The sequence below is a fragment of the Carassius carassius genome, chromosome 15 (genome assembly GCF_963082965.1).
Source record: "Carassius carassius chromosome 15, fCarCar2.1, whole genome shotgun sequence".
NCBI lineage: Eukaryota > Metazoa > Chordata > Actinopteri > Cypriniformes > Cyprinidae > Carassius > Carassius carassius.
The window spans coordinates 16,054,784-16,079,513 of record NC_081769.1 but is presented as its reverse complement, the minus strand read 5'-3'; the positions used below and the strand labels follow the sequence as shown (position 1 = coordinate 16,079,513).

Below are 24,730 nucleotides of genomic sequence, written 5' to 3'. Positions count from 1 at the left end.
CTTTCTTCTCCATTTTGAAGGTAATCTGGAGAATTCTACAGAACATATGAAAACAAGACAATGTGCTAACCTGTAAACTCTACAACTAAATGGTGAAGAATGCCAAACAAATGGGTAAATGACAACACTGGTAGGTCAGAAGATCTGTATGATGCAAGTTTGAAAGTTTAAAGAGGACGCAACCCCATACTGTCCCCTGCAGGTCAGGTAGAGTATCACAATGAAAGGAGAGGAAGATGTGTAGAAGAACTTTGAGAATGAAGTATGTTCCAATTATGTGGAGTTTTGTGGCTGCAAATTTCTTGTGGGCCTAGTCATTAATGGACCTAGATATACTGATGCAATAATCCTTGATTTCAAGAGATCATAATACAAAATTATAAATAACAATAATGAGCCTCTTAATCTTTTACAGTAACTACATCACACCCTTGAAGAAAGATGCTGCATATGCGAAAAACTGAAATGAGAACAATAAATAAGCAAATAAGGGTATTTCCAAGTTATTCAAGGTAAAGAATCAAAACAAATGTATTTCATCAAGAGGTCTAACTCAATAACTGAAGCTTATTAGAATGAATCCGAAGTTGAATATTGCCTAGTTCAGTCATCACCAGTAAAGGTCTCGAGAGTTAATGAATGAAATATAGACAATAATATGCCTTCCATGTAGTTCTCATTCTCCCCCTGTGTCACTGTCAGACTCCATTTCTGGAACTGTTGAACTGTACCACTCCGCATTCTCTTCTGGCTCTCCTTGTATACCAGCAAGGGAAATCTCTCCACTTTCTGGCTTTGCCTTCATGTCTATCGCCTCCAGCTGCTGGCCTTGGTGCTTGCGCTTCGTGTGACGTCGCAGTGTGTTGCGCTCTGCAAAACGCATGTGGCATATTAAGCACTGGAAGGGTTTCTCACCGGTGTGTACTCTCTGGTGCCTCATTAGTTCCCCAGATTCACGAAAACGCCTTGAGCAAAGCTGGCACACAAAGTTTCTCTGACCTGTATGGATGTGTTTGTGTCGCTCAAGATGGCTTGATCTTTTGAACGCCTTGCCACAAAGGTGACATACATGGGGTTTGCTTTGGGAGTGTGTGATGGAATGGCGCTCAAGGTCCGAAAGATAGTAAAAGATCCGCGGACAGTACTGACAGTACAGAATGCGACGAGGGCCTAATTCTTGGTTCTTTGGGTCACTGATTAAAATTCCAGGTGATACGGGACGAATGGGTGACGTAGAAGAGGTGGTATCCAATGAGTCTGTTTGGTCTACCGAGGTAGACTCAGTCTCACCATCACAGTTTACCTCTGTCTCTTTATTTTTACTTTCATGGACTATGGCAGAGGAATCCAGCTTGGTGGCTTCAGAACATGAATGAGTAGTGACCAAATGTGTCTCAGGCTGGTTTTCTTGTTTCTTCTCCACAGACACAGCCAATCTGAGAAGGGCTTCCCGAAAGGAAGTGGGCACTGATGTGTCGGAGTAGGCATCAGTGCTGAATTGCTTGGTTGGACTTGTAGAGGTCACTGTGGAAGTGCTAGAGGAATCTGAGGTAGGGCTAACAGGAAGATTAGAAGGGTTATTCAGTCCTGAGATGTCTGTAGCTGTGGTAGAGGATACTGTGCTGAGGCTGAGAAGTGACGGACGTGAACTTAATGTAGATCCCAAATCAAGTGGACAAGATCCTATGGGAAGTGCAACAGTGGAAGAAGAGGAAATTTGAGATAACTGCCCAGGCGAAGACGAATTCTGAGTTGAGGACACCTGAGGAGATGACAAAACTAAGAACATGGGGGAGGACTGAGTGTTCTGACTAAGAGGAACTGGTAAGGAAAGGGTAATTAGCCCTTGGTTAGCTTTAGAGGCCTGTGAGGAAAGAGACTGAAGCTGAGATGGAGGAAGAAGAAGAATGGGAGTGTTTGACCCAGTAGTATTAGCCACAATCTGAATGGGAACTGATGTCAAGTCAGACATGATGGAGGGTTTATCAAGAGCTACAGAACTGTAAGAAGATTTTGGCTCCTGGTTTGGGGCAACTTGTGAGGTTTCCACTGAGACATGGCCTATAGACATATTTGGACACAGTGAATTGGTTAGTGTTTGTAGTCTGGAGTCTGCAATATCCTGTACATCAGCAGTGAATGAGGGCTTATCTTCAGCTTGTCTTGGGCTTAGATCTGTTTGTGTAGAGAGGTCCTCTGCATGTTGCATATTCTCAATTTGTGGAACTTTCTGTCCATCTACGGTAAGTGTGTAAGGAATGCCCTGGTCATCTATAAGTAGTGTATCCATCGGATCTGGGGGATACGATGTAGTTGGCATAGCTTCAAGCGAAGAGGAGGAAAGATGTCCATCCCAATGCTGAGGCAGATATGTATGAGTGTCACTTACTGATGAAATGCAGCGAATTTCATTATCATCCTCCTGCTCCACTTCTACATGTTGAGGCTCCTCCTCAATTTCATCAACTTCCATATGAAGTGAACCTTCATATTCAGGGTCTACAACCCATTCACACTTCCTTTCCGTATTTCGGTCTTTCTTTTTTGGTAGGCTTAAATCTAATACCAGGTCTTCTTCATATTGTCCCAAAGAACTTGTCACTGCCATGTTACTTCCGATATCAAGTATCTCCTCTCTTACATTACATAAAATTTGTGTTTTATAATCTTCAATGCAGTCTTTATTATATTCAAATTTTTCTTTGTTTGCATTTAGGTCCATCCTAAGTTTACTCCCTCTTGCATGTGCAACATCAACAACCTGTGTATTATTCTCAATACACAACTCCTTGCTTGTGTGATTGCCTCCACCAGGTGAGAGTAGTTCGTCATTATGAAAATCTTTATTTAAAATAGATTGTCGTTGAACCTTAATCTCTAGTAAATCATTGGATGAGATGTTATCAATGTTTGTAGCTTTGGTTGTTACCTCACAAGCTTCTGTCGTAGAGTTATCAGACTGTATCTTGGATATCAGCTGCATGTTTGTTGGTAGACTCCTTGTGTTCTCATGAAAATGGGCTAATTTATCTTCAACAGTCTGGTTTTCATGAAGACTCATTTGGTCCGATTCATTTTTTGGCGAGATCTGCTTGCTGTAATCCTTTATAACTTCCGTCTGATCTTGTGGTGGAACAAGAAACACACCTGGGGTCACTTTGTCCTTAGACTCAGTCCTCAGTGAGAGTCCCTCATCTGATAACTCACTTTCCTGACCCACAGACATTTGGCTTTCTTTGGTGGCAATAAGATCAGTCCACTTAATATGTGGAATGGTCTCACCTATCCTGTCCAATGTTTATTGTTTGCGCATAGCAACTTCTGTACATTCAGCAGTAGAGAAGAAATCTTATTGTTCAATACTCATGGAGTAAGTCTGTTCATTATATCCTGAGAGAATACTGAAATATTGCCTGACAGTGCCATACAATCTTGCATAATCCATGTAATGGCACCAATGCCAGTTCCTTTCCCATCTGATGTAACTGCTGATTTTCACCCATGTCTCTGCTACTGCCATCAGTCAGGACCTTCTACTCATCTAAGGCATCAGTCTAGAACAAACAAGCAAACAATATAAGACAAAAAAAACAAGATTCTACATTCTGTAAAGAAATAACAGAACTAAAGTTACAAAGACAAATCTCAAATAATGTATTAAGGTAACAATCCTTTTTAAAATATTAGTGCTGTCAAAATGTACACATTAATTGCAAATTTACTAAAAATCACCTTTTTGAAGTTAGTCACTTTGTATATTCTTAATTATTATTAGCATTTAATATTTAATACATATTCAATATTTATACTGACACATTATTTCAGTTTGTTATAGGTGTGTATTTACATATAAAAGACAGTATATAAAGACAGTACATAAAAATGGATGCTGAGGAAGTTTTGATGTGACTTGGAAAACAATTGTACAATAATTTGTTCATTTTCTGAACAAAGGGGGTTTGTTTACATTTATTTATGAAGTACTTATATTCACAAGCATTACAAACAAAATCATAACAGATATTGCAGTTAAACAGAACAAACAGAGGAGGCAATATAGGGTTGCTAAAAAAAATCAGACTTAATAAAAAAAAATGAGTGCAATTATATTTCATCTAGGGATCATTAATATATATATTTATCTATATATTTATGATATAGTTTTCCTATTTCATAACAAAATTACAAAATTTCAGGTTATTTTTATTTAATATTGATGCCTACTAAATACATACATTCAACAGCAGAACCTGATGACATCCATGAACAATGCTTCACAGAGAGAAAAAAAATAAAAATAAAATCTTTTTTATCAATTATTTTAGAAGCCTTTAAAGGGGTCCTATTATGCTCTTTTGGGGAAGTCGTGGCCTGGTGGTTAGAGAGTCGGACTCCCAATCGAAAGGTTGTGAGTTCGAGTCCTGGGCCGGCAGGAATTGTGGGTGGGGGGAGTGCATGTACAGTTCTCTCTCCACCTTCAATACCACGACTTAGGTGCCCTTGAGCAAGGCATCGAACCCCCAACTGCTCCCCGGGCGCCGCAGCATAAATGGCTGCCCACTGCTCCGGGTGTGTGTTCACAGTGTGTGTGTGTGTGTGTGTGTGTTCACTGCTCTGTGTGTGTGCACTCCGGATGGGTTAAATGCAGAGCACAAATTCTGAGTATGGGTCACCATACTTGGCCGAATGTCACTTCACTTCACTTCACTTTTACAAAGTCTTGATTATGTTTTGGGGGTGTACTAGAACAGGCTCTCATGGTTATTCGAAAAACACATTATATTTAATATATTTTACATTATTACAACACCTCTCTCCCCAGTCTGGCATAAACAACTTGAATATCTCCTGTATCAAATGAAAGCCCGCCTTCTGAAATACAAAATGTGTTGGTTAGCTGGGCCAGTGTGTATTGTGATTGGCTCCACTCTGTACATGGTCGGGAAATGTCATGCCCCTTACCATAGCCGACTGTGAGCTTCAGTGTAAAATCAAATCAATTTGAGCGCGATTTGAACCCGGATAATTGTAACCACTCTAAGTTTGTCTGCCTTGGGAAAGCTAGCGTGTCTCCAGCATAGTGATAACACTTGTTGCCTTCTCTAGTGCAGCTCAACCAGGTCTTGTCCTATTCATCAGTATTTGTGATCACAAATCCCGGAAAATATGCATTGTAGTCCAAACAAGTCGTTCATTGTAGTTTTTGAACTGTGATCTCCTTCTGAAGTGGACTTTGAGCTTTGTAACTTTGCAGATCTTTTTATGCTCAAACAGCAACATTACAGGCTAACTAAAGCTGAAAAAGTGAAAAAGCATAATAGGACCTGTCCTTTTTTTGTATATTACCAACATTCTGTCATTAGTATTATATTTAAATTCTTGATACACTATTAGAGAAATTTTATCATCAATTTTATGTTTTGCAAAGTTAGCTGCTTCAGTATTTGCAGATTATTATTTCTATGGTATACTGAAAAACAATGATAAGCATATCATAAGTTTTAAAGATGTTTATTGGCAAAAACAAATTTTCAATATCAATATTTACAGTGTTGAGCTTTGTTCTTCATAACCTCTGCAATTCACTCTGCCATGCTGGATATTAGCTTCTGGGCAAAATCCTGACTGATGGAGATCCATTCTTGCCTTATTTGTTTTCGGTGTTGATCCCAATTTGTGGGCTTCTGCTTGTCCACTCGCTTTTTGAGAACTGACCACAGCTTCTCTATGGTATTGAGATCCGGGGAGTGGCCTGGTCACGGATCCAAAATTTCAATTTAATGATCGAGCCACTTCTTTATCACTCTTGCTTTGTGACATGGTGCTCAATCATGCTAGAAAATGCATGGTTCATCACCAAATTGCTCATGGATCGTTGGAAAAAGTCGCTCTTGCAAGATGTTTTGATACCATTTTTTGCAGAAAAGCAACCCCACACATTGGTGCTCTCAAGATGCTTCACTGTTGGCACATCACAGGACTCACGGTAGCGTTCACCTTTTCTTCTCTGAACAATTGATTTTCCAGATGTCCCAAACAGTCGGAAGGGAGCTTCATCAAAGAAAATAACACTTTGCACCAGTCTTCTGCTGTCCAGTACTTGTACTTCCTGCAGAATTTCAGTCTGTCCTTGACATTTTTCTTGGAGAGAAGTGGCTTCTTTGCTGCCCTTCTTGACACCATCCGTTGTCCAAAAGTCTTCGGCTTCGGCAGATGCTCTCACATCGACCTGCTGCCATTCCTGAGCAAGCTCTGCACTGCTGGTGACACAATTCTGTAGCTGACTCCTCAGGAGGAGACAGTTCTGGCGCTTGCTGGACACTCTGGGATGTCCTGAAGACTTCTGCACTGCAGTCAAACCTCTCTCTCCAGTAAATGGTTCTTTCAGGTGCAATTTTCTATGTAGCAATTTCCTTGCATGTGAGGGCATTTTGATGCAAATTGATGATGGCTGCACGTGTTTCTTTGGAGGTAACCATTGCTAACAAGAACACAATGATTTGAAATGCTTCTTCCCTCCATCAGTCTGCTCTCACAATCTATTTTAGTGTGATAGAGATTTTACCTGACTAGTACTCATTCAGATTTTTACATGTTCTGCTGAAATAATAAGTAAATTAATGTTAGTTGGTCATTTTGTGTCAGGATCAAAAAACTGTGAAACTGTTTTCTTTGCCAATTAAGTTTTTAGCAATTACTTAAAATGCTTCTGATAACATCTGCTACACAATTATCTAGAAACAACGTGAATGAACACCACAACAGCTTTAGCAGCACACTCTGCAAAACACAAAATTTATGTCACTGCCAAAACTTTTGGCCATAACTGTAGATGCATTGTTTTGGTCTGATAGGTCAACAAAACTACTCTTGATATATCTTGAAACCTTGGAACACACTTCAGATGAGCTGGAAAATCATGTTTTAGCAGTGGTTTTCATTTGTATCAGAAAGCATAAGCTCTATATCAGTGGTTCTCAAACCTGTCCTGGAGTACCCCCTGCCCTGCACATTTTGTATGTCTCCCTCAATTATCACAGCTGATTCAACTCATCAGCTCGTTAGTGGAGACTGTGAGACCTGAAGTGGGTGTGTCAGATAAAGGGAGACATACAAAATGTGCAGTGCTTGGGGTACTTCATGGAGAGGTTTGAGAACCCCTGGGCCCGTATTCATAAAGGTTCTAAGAATCCTCTCAGAAAACTCTTAATTTAGCTTAAAAACTTATGTAGGAGTCTTAGCTTAAGAGCGATTCGGGACCGATCTCAGAGCAACTCTGAGTAAAGAAAAGACAAAAACTTTCATCTTAGTGAGGAGGCGGGGTTGACCCTGTTGCTATGTATGACACAATCTTTTTAAGACTGTGATTGGTTGGTTGTCCAAGAAGGAAAAAAAGAGTGATTTTAAAGTGTAACTAAACCCTAAACCCTGAAAAGATTCAGGTCATCAGCTGACTAGAGACTCCGAGACCTGAAACTGGTGTGTCAGGGAAAGAAGACATGCAAAATGTGTAGTGTTGGGGTGCCTCCAGGACCAAGGGCATGTTCTTCGTACATCGCTTATCACATCCGAGATGAAATCATCGTGCGAATCAGGATCTGGCTAATTCGTTTCTTCGAATGCACTTATTGTTGATGATTAGTATGGCTGGATAAAGTTATCTGAAATAACTCTGCATTCATGGTTTGGTTTAAAAGGGGCTGTGTATTGATACTCGAAACCACGATCAGTGATGCAGCCATTGGCTGGAGGCAAGACAGCAACGTAATGACATCATATAATTAATAATTAAAAAAAATATATATTTTTTTTTTACTTTTATAAGGAAACAGATAAGAGAACAAAACTACATACATGTTATAATAGATAAATTAAATGTGCAATTTTTATAAAAAAAAAAAAAAAAAGTTACATGATTCCCAATTATTCAAAATTTCTAATATTTGTACAGGCTTTACATTTTTATTTCAATGTAGTAATTAGCAATTCATTTAATTTAATGTTTGAACATTTGTTATGTGGCAGCATTATTAAAGTTTCTTAAGGGTCAAGTTCATGTTATCTGCATCTCCTGCGCTCCATCAAGCCACTCCCATAATAGCTGTCATCACTCAAATTAATGCACGACTCTACATTATCTGTATATAGCATTATCTGTAAAACTTGAATATAAATAGACCTGCAATACAATACAACTACAGACAATTGGCTATGTCTGTAGTATTAAAGACTACACATTATATTATCTTTTAATTAATTAAATTATTATTTTAAATTATTGTCCCTGGCTCAGTAGGATAATCTTGTAATAAGGTAGTGGTGGCAGTGGACAAATTTTAAGTAACAGTTATGTTTAAAAATATGCAATCTAATCCTGTTTACATTTAAATAAGCTTCTCAAGCAGAATTAAGTTTACAGACTTGTTGCTATGGCAGCAATTCCGGGATGAACTTCGAAGAACCAAACAATCCAAGATCTTGCCAAACCATTAACAATCAAATCCAGTTAACTGAATTAGCGACCTACGAAGAGCAGGCCCCAGGGTTGGGAACCACTGCTCTATATGATAACAACCTAAAATTTTTGACGGCAAATCAAAACAATAAACCATTTATTATTTTATAAACAGAATTATTATATTTTATTATGGCATGTGTTTTTTTATAAACAGTATATTTAAACCAAGAAACACACCTGCATGTTATTACTATTTTATTTCAAATGAATGCAACAATATAATTTGCAATTTGTTGTTAAAGTTCTAAAAATTCTAATTGTGTTTAGTAGTGAATAAGTAATCACATTAATCTATATAAAAACACTAAAAACAGACCAATTCTTTGGGAATGAAAAGCATGATAGGATGTGTGTGTAATATTTGCACAAGTACACAAATGCCATGCAGTTAGCAGGAATGCAGCGCAATGAGCTCGAAAGGCGCGCTGTCATGGTAGCAGGTCCACTCCTCCTTCCCGTGGTTTTCATCACAGATTAACTGTCAATGCGCATGGCTCAAGGTTTGACACCGATGCCTTTGTCCGTACCCTCAGCCATGCAGCACTGTGGGAGAGTTAGGTATCAACACGGGGACATTCGACGCCATTACGCGCCGGAGGACCGTTTAAAGACGAAAGATATCAAACCAAACATCGCGTTTGATGTCTGTGATGTCCAGACAGCGAGTCGAACCCGTGCCATTACATCCCCACAAGTATCTGTTTGAAGGATATACCTCCCCATAGCCTGCGTAATGCAAATACACTTGAATTATTCACATATTTTGGTCAAAACACTGACTGCGCTCGAACCTGCTACCAGCCATTTTATGCGTAGCGAGGGTTCGAGCCGATGACAGCGCTCAGACACACTGCTGCCTTGGAAACCCAATTTTAAACTTTCTAAGACAACACGCGCTCGTGAACTGCTACTAACAAGAACTCACATTTCTTCCCAAACGCTTACAACCACTCGCGCGCATCGCCTCTTTGTAACTGAAATATAGAATATAAAACTGTTCTCACCCCACGAGTCAGCTCGCGCAGGCACTGACTGGGCCGACCCTGAGATACTTCCGGAAGACCAAAAATGAATGAATGACTGGGCGGAGAGGCTGAGCACGAGCGAAAGGGGAGGGCGGGGGGTCGTGGTGTTGCAGTTTTCTGCGTCCGACCTGAACATGCTTTAGAACTTGAGTTGAGCTTTAGCTAATATGTTCGCATTATTTTCATGATAATAACACATTTAGTTAATGGTGGCACATCATTATTATAAAAATCAATTTAGAATCTAACAATGATATCATTATTAACTTTAAAATATTTTCAAAATTATTAGTATTCTTTAAGGAGAATATCTTGTAGGCCTGTTACTTTGTATTTTTATGTTTGGAGATGGAATACAACACTCAAACAGTTATTTTTACACTAAACTACAGTCAATCATGGTAACACTAGTATAAGGGTTTTAAGTGTTGCCAAAATCATTTATACAGTCTAACCAGCTATAATAAAATCATTGTTTTAAATGACAACAAACACTCCAGTTTCTTTATTGAAGAATCATGATTTTACAAGAAGAAGAAAAAAACATTTAAAGATGATTCACTGTGAAGTTTACACAATGCAAAACTGAATCTGTATAACAGCAATAATTAAGCAAGGCTTTATGCTATAATATTCGTATGTCTTAAGTCTTATGTAATCCAATCCAATCAAGTAATAAGTCAAGATCAGTTAACTCTAAACATATCATAAAACTGCTTCACAGAAAATCACTTTTTAACAATGAAATAAAATATGATAACATGATAAACACCAACGCTACCTCAGAAATCAGTTTTACACTTTGTATGACAATAAAATACATGAAAAGAGAGCAACTTATAGCAACCATAACCTCAGGCAAGTATGATGGTGTCAGCATATATCAAATATGAAACAAATTCTGTTTAAGAAAACTTTGTCAATGCAACATAACAACAAAGAAAAGAGTAGAGTTAAATGAGGCATAATGGTGAGATCCTACTGAGATCCATCCAAAAACAAATTCAGTTGGCATGTTAATAATACAGTTTACATTGATCCAGACTAAAGGTCATGGTGTCAGAGTGAAGAGAGAGCTGTGTGTGCCCACATGCAAAATGTGTTGTCAAAATCTGATGAGTTCACTGAAGGTCAGCAGGATCACATGGATCAATCTCTGACACCAGCCGATGAGGAAAGAGCTTGAACTGCAGCCAGGTAGGGTCTAAAGAGAAAAGAGGGAGACGAAGGTGATGCAGGGTTATTTTTGAGTGTAATGTACACCTATTATATTATGTGCATTAATGTGGTGTGAATTATGTACCGAGATAGCAGCTAGGTTGCTTGAGCTGTCCATCTACGCAGACCTCTGTGGCAGTGAAGCTGCACAGTTTTTCTGGATGTTTACAGAAAAATGTCACATTCTCTCCATGAGCAACCACACCTCCCGTCAGATCATATGGCCAACACTTTACTCCTCCCACGATCACCCTGCTGCGTTGAGCTGGGACTGGACAGTGGGCTGATCGGAAAGACGGGAAGAAATGGTGAAGAGAATGATGCTATTTGTCGTGACAAAAAGGAGGTTTATGAATCATGACTGGAAACCAAAACATTGCAAACCTTATATTTATGCACATTACATTTTCAATGCAAATGTTCAACACAGTCATGATGACTTGATGCATTGTTTTTTAAGAGCTTTATTTACCCCGGCAGGCAGGCACTGCACTCCATGTCCCATTAGGTAAACAAGTCACTTGATTTGGACCATCCAGCAAGAAGTTATTTTTGCAGAGGTAATAGATTGAATCACCAAATTCATATTCAGTTCTCAGGACAGCCACCAGATGTCCACGTTCAACCTCCTTAGGAGGAGGACAAACCACACCTGATAACATACATAAGCACACACTTAAATTTACAGTATTGTTCAAAATAATAGCAGTACAATGTGACTAACCAGAGTAATCCAGGTTTTTAGTATATTTTTTATTGCTACGTGGCAAACAAGTTACTAGTAGGTGCAGTAGATTCTCAGAAAACAAACAAGACCCAGCATTCATGATATGCACGCTCTTAAGGCTGTGCAATTGGGCAATTGGTTGAAAGGGGAATGTTAAAAAAAATAGCAGTGTGGCATTCAATCACTGAGGTCATCAATTTTGTGAAAAAAACAGGTGTGAATCAGGTGGCCCCTATTTAAGGATGAAGCTAGCACTTGTTGAACATGCATTTAAAAGCCTGAGGAAAATGGGTCGTTCAAGACATTGTTCAGAACAACAGCGTACTTTGATTAAAAAGTTGATTGGACAAGGGAAAACCTATAAAGAGGTGCAAAAAATTATAGGCTGTGCAGCTAAAATGATCTCCAATGCCTTAAAATGGAGAGCAAAACCAGAGAGATGTAGAAGAAAATGTCTCTAGGTTACGTATGTAACCCTAGTTCCTCGAGGGAACGAGACGCTGCGTCAAATGCGCTTTGGGGAACGCGCCCAGCATGAGCAACTCTGAATATTGTGTGTAATCAGTCCAATGGAAGAGCGTGACGTCACAGACGGGGTGAAGTAAGCGACCAGGAAGCTGTAAAAGCACATGCCGCGCAGCTGGCGTCAGCTTCGAGTACCAGCAAGCACCGGCAGGGGTGCCGGGGGTATGGCTCCGAGACGCAGCGTCTCGTTCCCTCGAGGAACTAGGGTTACATACGTAACCTAGGGACGTCCCTCTTCAGGAACACGAGCTGCGTCAAATGCGCTTTGGGGAATGAGTATCAACGCCGCCAGACTACCAAACCCCTGCCTAGTGTGTATCCGAAGAGCACAGCTTAGGACGAGAGGACAGAAGCGCCTGGAGTGACTGGCATGTCTAGGCCATAGAATTTAACAAACGTAGAAGGCGTGGACCACCCCGCAGCATTGCAGATGTCCAGCATGGATACACCTGCTAGGAAGGCCTTGGAGACCGCCATACCCTGAGTAGAGTGAGCCTTGGCTCCCGACAGCGGGGGACGACCAGAGGACTCATAGGTGGCGTTGATAGCCTCGACTATCCAACGACTAATAGTCTGCTTAGAAGCAGGAGAACCCCTCTTGGGGGGACCGTAGCATACAAGCAATTGGTCAGTTTTTCTCCACAGGGCAGCTCTGTGGACGTATGTGTCCAGCGCTCGAACAGGACACATACAATTTAGCTTCGCTTGGTCGGGCTCCCGAAAAGGAGGAGGACAGAAGGCCTGCAGCACTACAGGTCGTGGTGTAACAGAGGGAACCTTAGGAACATATCCCGCTCGAGGGTATATGAACGCTTTGGTCATGCCAGGTGCAAACTCAAGATAAGTGGGGGCCACAGAGAGGGCCTGAAGATCTTCTACTCTCCGCAGAGAGGTGATAGCCAACAGAAAGGAGGTTTTAAGCGTAAGATGTCTGTCTGAAATGTCTTGAATAGGTTCAAACGGGGGTTTGCACATTGCCTCTAACACCACAACCAAGTCCCACGGACGAATACGGGACCGTACTGGAGGTCTCAGCCTCAGCGCACCGTGGAGGAAACATGTAACTAAGGGGTGTCTTCCCAAAGACTGGCCATCGAGAAGGGGGTGGTAGGCCGCAATGGTCGCCACGTAGACCTTCAGCGTGGAGTGGGTCAACCCTGCAGAGAGCCTAGCCTGAAGAAACTCCAGAACTGTACCAACTGGGCAGTTTGCTGGGTCTAACTGGCGGTCTCTGCACCATGAGGTGAAGAGTTTCCACCTCAGGGCGTACAGTTTACTCGTTGAGGGAGCTCTGGATTGGAGGAGGGTCTCAACAACCTCGGTTGAGAGACCAGCTGCTAACAGTTGTGCCCCCTCCCACAGCTAACAGGGGCCACACCCACAGCTTTCACAACTCCGGGCGAGGGTGAATTATCGTACCCTGCACCTGTGAGAGTAGGTCTGTCCTGATCAGTATCTCCCACGGAGAGCCGTCGAGGAGTGAGACTAGATCTGCGAACCATACTCGGCCCGGCCAGAACGGGGCTACTAACAACAGACGGACCCCGTCCTGGCGTACTCTTGCCAGAACTCCCGGGAGCAGAGCAATAGGGGGAAAGGCGTACAGACGAAGCCTCGGCCAGGTCTGTACCATAGCGTCCAGTCCCAAAGGAGCTGGATGAACTAGAGAGAACCAAAGGGGACATTGTGATGTCTCTTGAGTCGCAAATAGGTCTACTTGACCCCTGCCAAATACTCTCCATATCTGCTTCACCACCTCTGGGTGAAGTCTCCATTCCCCGGGCCTCGGCCCCTGCCTCAACAGTATGTCTGCTCCCACATTTAGTTTCCCAGGAATATATACTGCTCTTAATGAGAGGAGTTTGCTCTGGGACCACACCAGGATCTGGTGCGCCAGCTTGTACAATGGGCGTGAACGCAGACCTCCCTGGTGGTTGATATAAGAGACCACCGATGTGTTGTCGGTGCGCACCAACACATGGTGACCCCTTAGGTCTGGGAGGAAGTGCTTCAGTGCACGATAAACTGCTAGCATTTCTAGACAATTGATATGCCATGTTAGATGGTGACCACTCCACAGACCACGGGCAGGGTGGCCACTCATGACTGCACCCCATCCAGTGAGACATGCGTCTGTCGCTAGTATTACACTGCGACAAGGAGCTCCCAGCACCGGGCCCTGATTCAAGAACCAAGGTTTCTTCCATATGTCTAAGGCACGGAGGCAGCGCCGCGTGACCTTGATAGTGCGAAGTTGATTGCCCCTTCGGGAAAATCCCTTGGTCTTGAGCCACCACTGTAGGGGTCTCATGTACAGCAGGCCAAAAGGTATCACATTGGACGCAGCTGCCATCAGACCCAACAATCTCTGAAATTGTTTGACAGTGAGTGACTGGCCTACTCTGACTCTCTCGACTGAGATGAGGATCGACTCGATACGAGCAGGGGACAATCGTGCCTGCATCGCGGTCGAATCCCATACTACGCCTAGATAGGTGGTTCTCTGAACCGGAGAAAGCACACTCTTCCTGGCGTTCAGTCTCAAACCCAGCTCCCCCATATGTGCGAGAACGACATCTCGATGCAGAGCCGCAACTTGCTCTGACTGAGCTAAAATCAACCAATCATCAATGTAGTTGAGAATGCGTATGCCCTGCATGCGCAGGGGGACCAGAACCGCGTACACACATTTTGTGAACGTGCTGGGTGAGAGTGCAAGGCCGAAGGGAAGTACTCGATATTGGTAAGCTTTGCCCCCGAAAGCGAACCTCAGAAACTTCCTGTGTTGTGGAAGGATGGATATGTGGGAGTATGCGTCTTTGAGATCTATTGTGACAAACCAGTCCTCGGACCTGATCTGAGCTACAACATGCTTGATTTTGAGCATTCTGAACTTCAATCTCATAACTGAACGATTTTTGACCCTCAAGTCTATAATCGGAAGCAGCCCCCCATCCATCTTTGGAACTATGAAATACCGGCTGTAAAATCCGGACTCCCTGTACTGAGGAGGGACCACCTCGATGGCCTCCTTCTCTAATAGGGTTTTCACTTCCTGTTCCATAACCAGACCCTGCCTGGGGCCGACTATCATCGGGATGACCCCGTTGAAAATTGGCGGCGCGGAGCCGAACTGAATACAGTAGCCTTTTTCTACTGTGTGCAGGACCCATTGAGATACATACAAATAATCTACTAAGGGAATCAGTCTCTCGAGACTGTAAGAGGCCCCCGCAGGGGCGGCGAGCGTCTCAGCCCCGCTACGTGCACGGGCGGAAGATACTGAGACCGTTGCTCGCTGGGGCCGCTGCGCCATGGAACACTGGCAGGGTTGGCAGACCGGCCCCCAGAGGGCGCTGAGGCGAGACGGGCACCGTGTACTGCGGTGTGTACCGCTCTACCCCAGCAGAGGCTGCCCTCTGAAACCCTGGGTTTTTGGCATCAGGGTTTCTTGGCCGAGGACTTCTTAGCTTCAATAACTGCCTTCAGATCTTGTTTAGGCTTAGAAGACCTTGGCCTCTGTTTTTGGGCCTTGCGGTACGAGGAGCTAGGGTGTGGCTGGGGCATCTCCCGCCCAGATGCCTCGAGGGAGTGACGAGGGAGGCACTTATGGAACGCCGCCGCTTGTTTGCGGGCCTCCTGAAACCTGTCGACGACAGAATTGACTGCATCGCCGAACAGGCCAGTAGGCTGAATCGGGGCATCCATGAGGCAGACCCTGTCCCGCTCTTTCATATCGGACAAGGTCAACCATAAGTGCCTCTCCGCGGCCACCATCGCTGCCATGGACCGCCCAATCGCTCGGGCGGTCTCCTTGGTGGCGCGGAGGGAGAGATCAGCGGTCCTTCTTAGCTCTGAAATATCATGGGACTTGATCTCCTCTCCCTCGTCTAGCTCTTTAAGCAGGTCGGCTTGGTACGCCTGTAACACCGCCATGGTGTGCAGACACGCACCAGCCTGACCTGCAGCCGCATACCCTTTGCCCACCAAAACTGATGTTAATCTGAGGGGCTTTGAGGGCAATGCCGGGGCCTTGAGAGACGATGCCACGCCGGGGGGCAGATAGCTCGCGAGCGTCTGTTCCACCCGGGGCATGCTCTCCCATCCCCACCACATTTCCATAATAATCAGGGGATGTAGAGGCGGGCCGAGAAATGGGCGTTTCCACGCACATCGACATTCGCTCACAGTGCGGACAGTCGGCTCCCTTGAGAGCCGACTCAGCATGCCTCGCTCCCAGGCAAACCACGCATAGGCTGTGTGTATCCCCGCCCATTATATATCGCGGGCAGGGAGGAACACACAACCCATAACGCGATTTGGAATCGCCATCAGAATGCTTAACTTTCGCCTTGCTCTTTGGCATGTCTAGGAGCTCTAACTGGACAGACAACAGTAAATAAGAATCACAAGACAGACAATTGACATTCACACACAGAGCGCTTGCTGAAAGACGCGAAGCTGACGCCAGCTGCGCGGCACGTGCTTTTATAGCTTCCTGGTCGCTTACGTCACCCCGTCTGTGACGTCACGCTCTTCCATTGGACTGATTACACACAATATTCAGAGTTGCTCACGCTGGGCGCATTCCCCAAAGCGCATTTGACACAGCTCGAGTTCCTGAAGAGGAACTGAAGACAACCATCAAAATGGATCGAAGAATAACCAGAATGGTAAAGGCTCAGCCAATGATCAGCTCCAGGATTATCATAGACAGCCTGGAGTTACCTGTAAGTACTGTGACAGTTAGAAGATGTCTATGCAAAGCGAATCTATTTTCAAGACCCCCGCAAAGTGCCTCTGTTAAAAAAAAGGCATGTTCAGAAGAGGTTACAATTTGCCAAAGAACACATCAACTGACCTAAAGAGAAATAGAGGAACATTTTGTGGACTGATGAAATTAGTAAAATTGTTCTTTTTGGGTCCAGGGGCCACAGACAGTTTGTGAGATGGCCCCCAAACTCTGAATTCAAGCCAAAGTACACAGTGAAGACAGTGAAGCATGGTGGTCCAAGCATCATGATATGGGCATGTTTCTCCTACTATGGTGCTGGGCCTATTTATCGCATACCAGGGATCATGGATCAGTTAGCATATGTCAAAATACTTGAAGAGGTCATGTTGCCTTATGCTGAAGAGGACATGCCCTTGAAATGGTTGTTTCAACAAGACAATGACCCCAAACACACTAGTAAATGAGCAAAGTCTTGGTTCTAAACCAGAAAAATTAATGTTATTGAGTGGCAAGCCCAATCCCCGGACCTCAATCCAATCGAGAACTTGTGGGGTGATATCAAAAAGCAAAACCAAGAAATGTAAATGAATTGTGGAATGTTGTTTAAAGAGTCATGGAGTGGAATAACAGCTGAGAGGTGCCACAAGTTGGTTGACTCCATGCCACACAGATGTGAAGTTTAATGATTCACAGGATTGCTAAATCCTGGAAACAAAAACGTTTGTATAAAATAGTTTTGAGTTTGTACAGTCAACGGCAGACACTGCTATTTTTTTTAACACACCCCTTTCAACTAATTGCCCAATTGCACAGCCTTAAGAGCGTGCATATATCATGAATGCTGGGTCTTGTTTGTTTTATGAGAATCTACTGCACCTACTGGTAACTTGTTTGCCACGTAGCAATTAAAAAAATATGCTAAAAACCTGGATTATTCTGGTTAGTCACATTGTACTGCTATTATTGTGAACAATACTGTACATGTAAGTACACAGCAGAATTAAAAATAAAAGCTTTTAAAAAATTTGGTCAAATTATGTGAAAACCCTTTAAAAGAATATTCCTAGGCTCAGTCTGCACCATTTTAGAGGCAAATAATATTAATGTTAATGTTTTAAAAGCCGAAAGATAATGCTTTTGTAAATAGATGTATACTTTTTTGTGTAATAATATGTATTATTTTAGCTGTAGAGCTTTTTTTATCATTTTATTTTTTTACAATGGGGGCTAGGTTTTCATAGCAATCAAGTTGCAAAAATTGAATATAACTTTACCCAGAAAATAATAGGTTGTAGTAAGGGATAGGTCACCCAAAAGTAAATTACTGTCAAAAAAAAAAAGTAATTCTATCATCATTTACTCAACCTCAATCTCTTCCCAAACCTAAATTAAAACCAAACAGTTAACGGTAGCCATTGACTTTCATAGTACTGAAAAACAAAATACCATGGAACTCAATAGCTACCATCGGTGGTTACAGAATAACTTGAGGGTGAGCAAATGATGACAGAATTCTCATTTTTGGGTGAACTATTCCTTTAACGTGTATTGAACCCACAAAAAGCCTAGGTTGATCCAGCAGGGGGCAGCACTGCACCAACATATATTAGTTAAACCTGCATCGGCTGCAATAGTGCTGCACACTCACAAATTAATTTACATAGTGCCCTGTCCACCTACTCACAAACCCACACAAGTCTTCATTGCTCTTCTCTCTCCCGCTGTCCCTCTCTCTCATTACTTTGTTTCATGGTGTGCAAGAGCAGGCAAACTGAGATCTCTATAGCAGTTTGGATTAGCATTTTCCACTCAAGCACATTCTAATACAGCTGCTATTTCCTTTTAGATAGATCTATGTCTCAGTCATTCCCATGTTGATGAGTGCATACACACAAACATACACACACTTACGACGACAGATGGGATGAGGGTTTTGCCACGTCTGGTTCTCATGACAGATATTCTCACTATTTCCAGTCAGCACAGATCTGCATGAGAAAGAAGATGAGGTGTGTAGATCAAATAAGCATGATAAAAATAGATATTCTGTTTATATCAGTCACAGTTATCTCTCTTTCTCATAAGTCTCACCCAGCTGCACATTGGTACTGGATGGTGGATCCCACGATGGCACTGCCCTGCACAGAGAGCAGATCATCATCATCAGGCAAAGAACAGGACACTTCAGGTACCAGAACCGGCTCCGCTGCAAAACCCCCTCCTGGGGAGGCTGGTGAAAATAAAAAATCAAAATAGCATATTTATCTCTTGACTTGAGTATGCGCTAAAATGCTTGGTTGCAACACATGTGCAAAGTTGTTAGCATTGTACCCTTATTCATGTTTCTTATTGTTTTAGAAAAACCTTTTCAATTTAAAGTTTCAATTTAACTTAATAAAAAAATGTAGGCTAGTGAAAATCAATCAAAGAGGAAGAAATGACTAATTTCCTGACACCTTGTGTAGCCATCTTAGTCATTAAAATAAAAGGATATTGCAATAGACTTGACCTTGATGCACATGCGTCTTGAGGGTCTGCAGTGGTCCTCTTTATGATATAATTTCTACTAGTAAATCATTCAGTATTTTTCTGTATTTCTTTGATTTTATGATATATACAAAATTAGTAATTCGTGTACACTGGCATTTTTTTGAGCAATTAAAAAATTGCTAGCGGCAATATATATATATATATATATATATATATATATATATATATATATATATGTATATATATATTCAATTATTTTGTGCAAAGATTCTTTGTGAAAAGAAATGCTTCAGCAAAAAATAAATAAAAGTGCAAAAGTAAATTATCTTGGGGAAACTCAAAATATTTGCAAGTAAATGCAAAGTTTCTAGGAAGAATCCAGTTTTGCCATACAAAAGTTTTAATCTAGAAATCAGAAGTACATTCAAATCACTGCATTTTTGTGTATTTCTGAATAAATATACTAAAATTAGAGTCATATTAAAACTGGTCACATGGGAGGATATTAACTCTTAAAAAGTTCAAATGTTGAAGAGCCTGGACATTGTTAAGGCCTGTTTATACCAAGAGTGATAAATTGAATGATAATGCCTTTTTTTTTTCTCGAGAATATAGGGATGTTCATACAGCAACTAGAACAATAATAACACAGAGTTACAATATTGATGGAATCACTTTCAGAATGTGATGTATGATAAAATCAGCCAGTCAGATTCCACTAGACTTTAAAGAGATTGAGCATTTAAAGCTCAGCTGCATGAAAAAGCTGATGAAAAAGCTGCAGGACACTCTTCAAATCAACAGACGTCTGTTATCCCTTGTGTGGACAAAAATATAGTTATATTTAATTATATTATAGTTATATTTAATGGACGACCCTGTGGATATTGGCCTGAAGCTTTTGTCCACTACATTAGATGAGAAAGCGTGAGCACAAATATATGACTGATTGAATGGACAGATGGATATGTAGGGCTGGCAAATGGATTCACAGGTCAACGTGTGGCTGAGCGGGTACCCAGATGATGGACGGACAGAATGTGTGGCTACATTTTGAGTTTTATCAGAAAAAATCCATCTGGAACAAGCTGTTCTCACATTCCCTCTTGAGCAGTTGACTCATGCAGTTATGTATCAAATCTCTCCCCCTTTTGTGAGGATGACTGATTAATGAAGGGGGAGGAAATCACACAGTCAACATGCACACACACCAAACTTCCATTGTACATCAATTCAGCTTTGAATGCGCTTGAACTTTGTGTGTGAATCCGGCGTATCTACATGCCTGTCTCTGCTTGTTAAATATTCCATGCCACTGATCTGCCGATAATAGAGTACTGCAGGACAGTTCTCACAGACCCCAAACGCCCACACCCCGGCTCTTTTGACAGCTCATTCCTAGAAATACCTCTCATGTTACTCCAGGAAATGTGTGTGTGAATGTATGCATGTGTTACAGAGGGGGTGATACTGGGAATGCTGCAGCCTGGAGCTCTGCCAATTCACGCCTCCTCTTCACAGAGCTGGAGTCTAAAGACTAAAACCCCATAGCCCAGAAGCAAGCGGTGACCCATGGTCCACAAGCTCTAAGCTTTTATTACTCATGCAACCAAAAAAAAGCATTATTATGCAGACACTGACACATATTTCAATTTTTTTCCTGCATTCATGGTCGGTTGCACTCAATATCACCACCATAATATTGCTGCTATGAAGGCATTCCACCTGAATTGCATAATATTGACATTAACTGAATGGTTTATGAACAAGATGAGGGCAACCTGACCCAACGAGACTGATGTTTTCATTTTTAAAATGTATTTATGCAATATCAGATTTTTAAATGTTACAGACCCAGGGACCCCCATCTCAACTCTTTATTACAAAACCACACTTTTTTACTTTTTCACTTTTTTTATTACAAAATTACACTTTATAGTAATGTTCAGTCATATACCAAAAAAAAATGCCTTCAATAATTCTTAACAGTTAAGCCATTTTTATGTTTACAATCTTTATTTATTTTGTATCTGTTCTAGCAGATGGACTATAACTGCAAGACGTTCTTCAGATCCCGGTTGAAAATCTGGCCATAGTAGAACGGAACCCAGGAGGGCTTCTTTTGTCTTGCTATAGTTTATACCAATACAGACCTATAATCCAATATCAAGAAGTTTTTTTCTGATCTCCAAAGAAACATAAACCGATTTCATATCCCTTGATAAAGAATGGCTTTATTAAAAGGATAGCTCACTCAAAAATTCACCCTCATGTCGTCCCAAACCTGTAAGACATTGGTTCATCTTCGGAACATTAAGATTTTAAGATATTTTTGATGAAATCCTAGAGCTTTCTGACACTGAAAGACAGCAATACAACTAGGTCAAGGCCCAGAAAGGTAGTAAGGACATTGTTATAATAGTCCATGCAACATCAGTGGTTCATCCATAATTTTATAAAGCTATGAGAATACTGTTTGAGTGCAAAGAAAACAAAAATAATGACTTTATTCAACATCATTGTTTTCGATGCACGTTCACTAGTGTACCACCGTGCATGTGTGTACATGCCTCTGATTGTAAACAAGCTGACATAGAAGAGACATATTTTTAAATGAAGTCATTATTTTTGTTTTCTTTGCACACAAACATAGTTTTATAAAATTACAGATGAACCACTGATGTCACATAGACTATTTTATCGATGTCCTTCCTAGCTTTCTGGGCCTTGAATGTGTCAGTTGCATTGCTGTCTATGTAGAGGATCCGAAAGCTCTTGGATTTCATCAAAAATATCTTTGTGTTCTGAAGATGAATGAAGGTCTTATGGGTTTGGAAGAACATGAGGGTGAGTAATTACTGACAGAATTTTCATTTTCATGGGAGAACTATTCCTTTAAGTATAAGAGAAGGGTTCTTTGTTAAACCTAAGATACAACTAAAACCATTAGAAAAACTTTATTTTTTTAACATATATTTTATATATAGCCTATATACCAAAGACAGAAGGATTGAGCAATAGAATAATAGACTGATAGATTATAGATAGGTAAAATGTACTGAAGAAAACAATACATAACAGTTCAAATATTTTCTCCATCCTACCTGTACAAACAGGCTCATCTCCACTCCACTGCCGGTCACCTTGGCAACGGCGTATTGTAGTGTCCAGTCCGTTATGCATGGTGAACCCAGGCTTACAGTGAACCTCAAGCAGACCGGAAAATGAGGGTGAAGGGGAAAGGAGAGCTACATCAAAATACTTTCCAGGTGGGAGAGGCCATGGACACGTACGACCTGTTCACACAGAACAATCACAGAAAAACTGGGAGCACTGCCTTATAATATATCATAGATTTAGTCATTGTTTTGGTTTTTTTGCTTTTTAAGTTTTGTTATAATGTGTTTAGAAGCATCGTGGGGTGTCAAGCTCTGACCTGGGGCCACACAGCTGAGTCCACACTGGCCGTCACAGAGACACTGACGTTTGTTGCCACAGTCTTTATCTTGCTGACACTTTTTTGGGCACGCTTGTCTTCTCTCGTTACCCAGTATCCTCTCTGGACACTGTTCTGTTGTGTCCACTTCAAAATAGGCATGCACAGAAACATGGAAAATGTGAAGAAATGAGACAATGCGTAGATCAGTTTCAAATACAAGCAGGCTGACATACATACACTACCAAAAAAAAGTGTAATAATTATATATATTTTTTTTTTTAATGAACGAAATCTCTTATGCTCACCAAAGCAGCAAAAATATAGTACAGTTTACAATGAAATAAAATAATGGTTTCATATTTGAATATATTTTAAAATGTAATTTATTCCTGTGGTGGCAAAGCCAGATTTTCAGCAGTCATTACTGCAGTCTTCAGAATCACTTGATCCTTCTTTTAATTTGTAACAGTACTACACAATATCACTATTTTTACTGTATTTTTGAAATCAAATTAATGCAGCTTTGTTGAGCATACTGCGTCTTTCGAAAACATTTTTAAAGTCTGAATGCCCAGTAGCGTACATGCAAGCAATGCTTTAAATACAATGTATTTTATCTGTCTAACTATTTAATCTGTGCCATAAAATAGCAGGGTGTTAAATGTCTGGCTGTCTGCCCAAGACACAGTTCTGTGAACTGAACCAGGTGTTTAACACAATTTATCCACACAAACCAGGCAGTGATAAATGTAGCCCACCCATAAACAGGATGTAACATTTAAATGTTACAAGCTCATAACAGAACAGAATGTTGGAAGTAGAATGAAGCTTAACACAATTGTGCATTTCTGATTATGCAATGATTTTGAACTGAAACAGAAGATAATACACTGCATACATACAGTATGTGTGTTCCAAATTTCATGAAAAACTAGCTCTAAGAAATAGATTCTCAAGGCAATATGTGAAATGGAGGGAATTGTAGTAGTAAATGATAAAATCGCACATCGGGCACAGAGTTTAAAAGGACAGTTTACTCAAAAATAAAAATTCTTTAATCATTTACGCACTCTCAAATGTATTATTATTATTTTTTTAAATAGTTCCTACAATGAAAGTCCAAAACTGTTTTGGACCCAAATGACTTTTACTGTATAGGCAAAACAAAAAAGGTTTGGAGCAACATAAAGATATCAGATATCATATATTCTTTACATTTAAAAAAAATTACATTCATAAAATTGAGCCTTTTTTTTATTTGTCCAACAAGGCAAAAATCCATCATACATGATCTCTCATTCGATCATTATTAATTATCACATAATTTAATTTTTTTTACTTGAAATCCTTTAATCCTTTCATTTTCTCTCAGTCACCCTAACACACAAACGCTCTCACCTGATGCTGCAGACAGGCTGCTGAGGGCCCACACACACAGAAGAGACACAAGCAGAGATCGCTCCATCTTTTCCTGACATTCACTGCAGAGGTTTTGAAAGAGGTAGCAAGACAGGATAAGGGATATAAAGATGGGGGTGAGTCTGGAGGAGGGGGTTTTGTGATGGTGTGATGGCAAGGGAGGAGTGGAGTCAGGGTACATGCAAGAACACACACATCTGAATCGTACTGAGTGTTTTGAATGCTGGGTAGAATTCCCCAGAAAAAAAGACCTTTTACCCAATTCCACTGATGCCAAATGAGCGCAAACACTCACCCTCACATCAAATGACAGGCCTCGTGGATACTCTTCTCCACATACACACGCACCGTGCCAAGCTGAATACTGTAGCAAAGTGACCCTCCTGATATAGACTCTTCTCAACACACCACAATTAAACTAAGCATGGAAGGACCCTGCTTCCTTTAGCAACAGTAAACACACACTTTGACAGATAAACGCGATGGTGCTTCCACACAGAGTGAACAGCTAAACCAACAAACAATCACATTCAAGTTAAGCTCACTGATTCATTTCTAGATCTCACCCTTTTGATGAATGTCACACTCAGTAAGAGAAACATACCTCTTTATCTCACCAAATCTCTCAAAAAAA

General features: G+C 41.3%; 2 protein-coding genes across 4 annotated transcripts; both read right to left on the bottom strand.

Moving 5' to 3' along the window:
• On the bottom strand, positions 1 to 9,581 carry LOC132158242 (zinc finger protein 236-like). Of its 3 annotated transcripts, none has more exons than XM_059567570.1 (2): positions 9,523 to 9,581; positions 1 to 3,554 (listed from the first exon to the last, which is right to left on the bottom strand). In XM_059567570.1, the coding sequence occupies exon 2, from the start codon at positions 3,224 to 3,226 to the stop codon at positions 677 to 679; it is 2,550 nt and encodes an 849-aa protein (XP_059423553.1). In that variant the 5' UTR covers positions 3,227 to 3,554; positions 9,523 to 9,581; the 3' UTR covers positions 1 to 676. The 3 variants fall into 3 exon arrangements, with proteins under 3 accessions (XP_059423553.1, XP_059423554.1, XP_059423555.1); XM_059567571.1 differs by having other exon boundaries at positions 9,444 to 9,554; XM_059567572.1 differs by lacking the exon at positions 9,523 to 9,581 and adding an exon at positions 5,549 to 5,912.
• Positions 8,712 to 24,211, bottom strand: LOC132158243 (beta-2-glycoprotein 1-like). Its single transcript, XM_059567573.1, has 8 exons — positions 24,076 to 24,211; positions 22,675 to 22,821; positions 22,343 to 22,534; positions 18,840 to 18,978; positions 18,660 to 18,736; positions 11,234 to 11,413; positions 10,847 to 11,044; positions 8,712 to 10,747 (listed from the first exon to the last, which is right to left on the bottom strand). Exons 1-8 carry the CDS (start codon positions 24,140 to 24,142, stop codon positions 10,665 to 10,667), a joined length of 1,083 nt encoding a protein of 360 aa, XP_059423556.1. The 5' UTR covers positions 24,143 to 24,211; the 3' UTR covers positions 8,712 to 10,664.
• Between the last annotated feature and the right edge of the window lie 519 nt (positions 24,212 to 24,730).

What these genes read in the sequence shown, in the direction of transcription:
- LOC132158243 (XM_059567573.1), bottom strand. Translation starts at nt 24,142, where the DNA reads ATGGAGCGATCTCTGCTTGTGTCTCTTCTGTGTGTGTGGGCCCTCAGC. An exon ending in ACTCAGCTGTGTGGCCCCAG is followed by an intron (nt 22,535 to 22,674) that starts GTCAGAGCTTGA and finishes CTGTGTGAACAG; the next exon opens with GTCGTACGTGTCCATGGCCT. An exon ending in CCCTCATCCCATCTGTCGTC is followed by an intron (nt 11,414 to 18,659) that starts GTAAGTGTGTGT and finishes GTATGTTATCAG; the next exon opens with GTGTGGTTTGTCCTCCTCCT.
- LOC132158242 (XM_059567570.1), bottom strand. Translation starts at nt 3,226, where the DNA reads ATGTCTGTGGGTCAGGAAAGTGAGTTATCAGATGAGGGACTCTCACTG.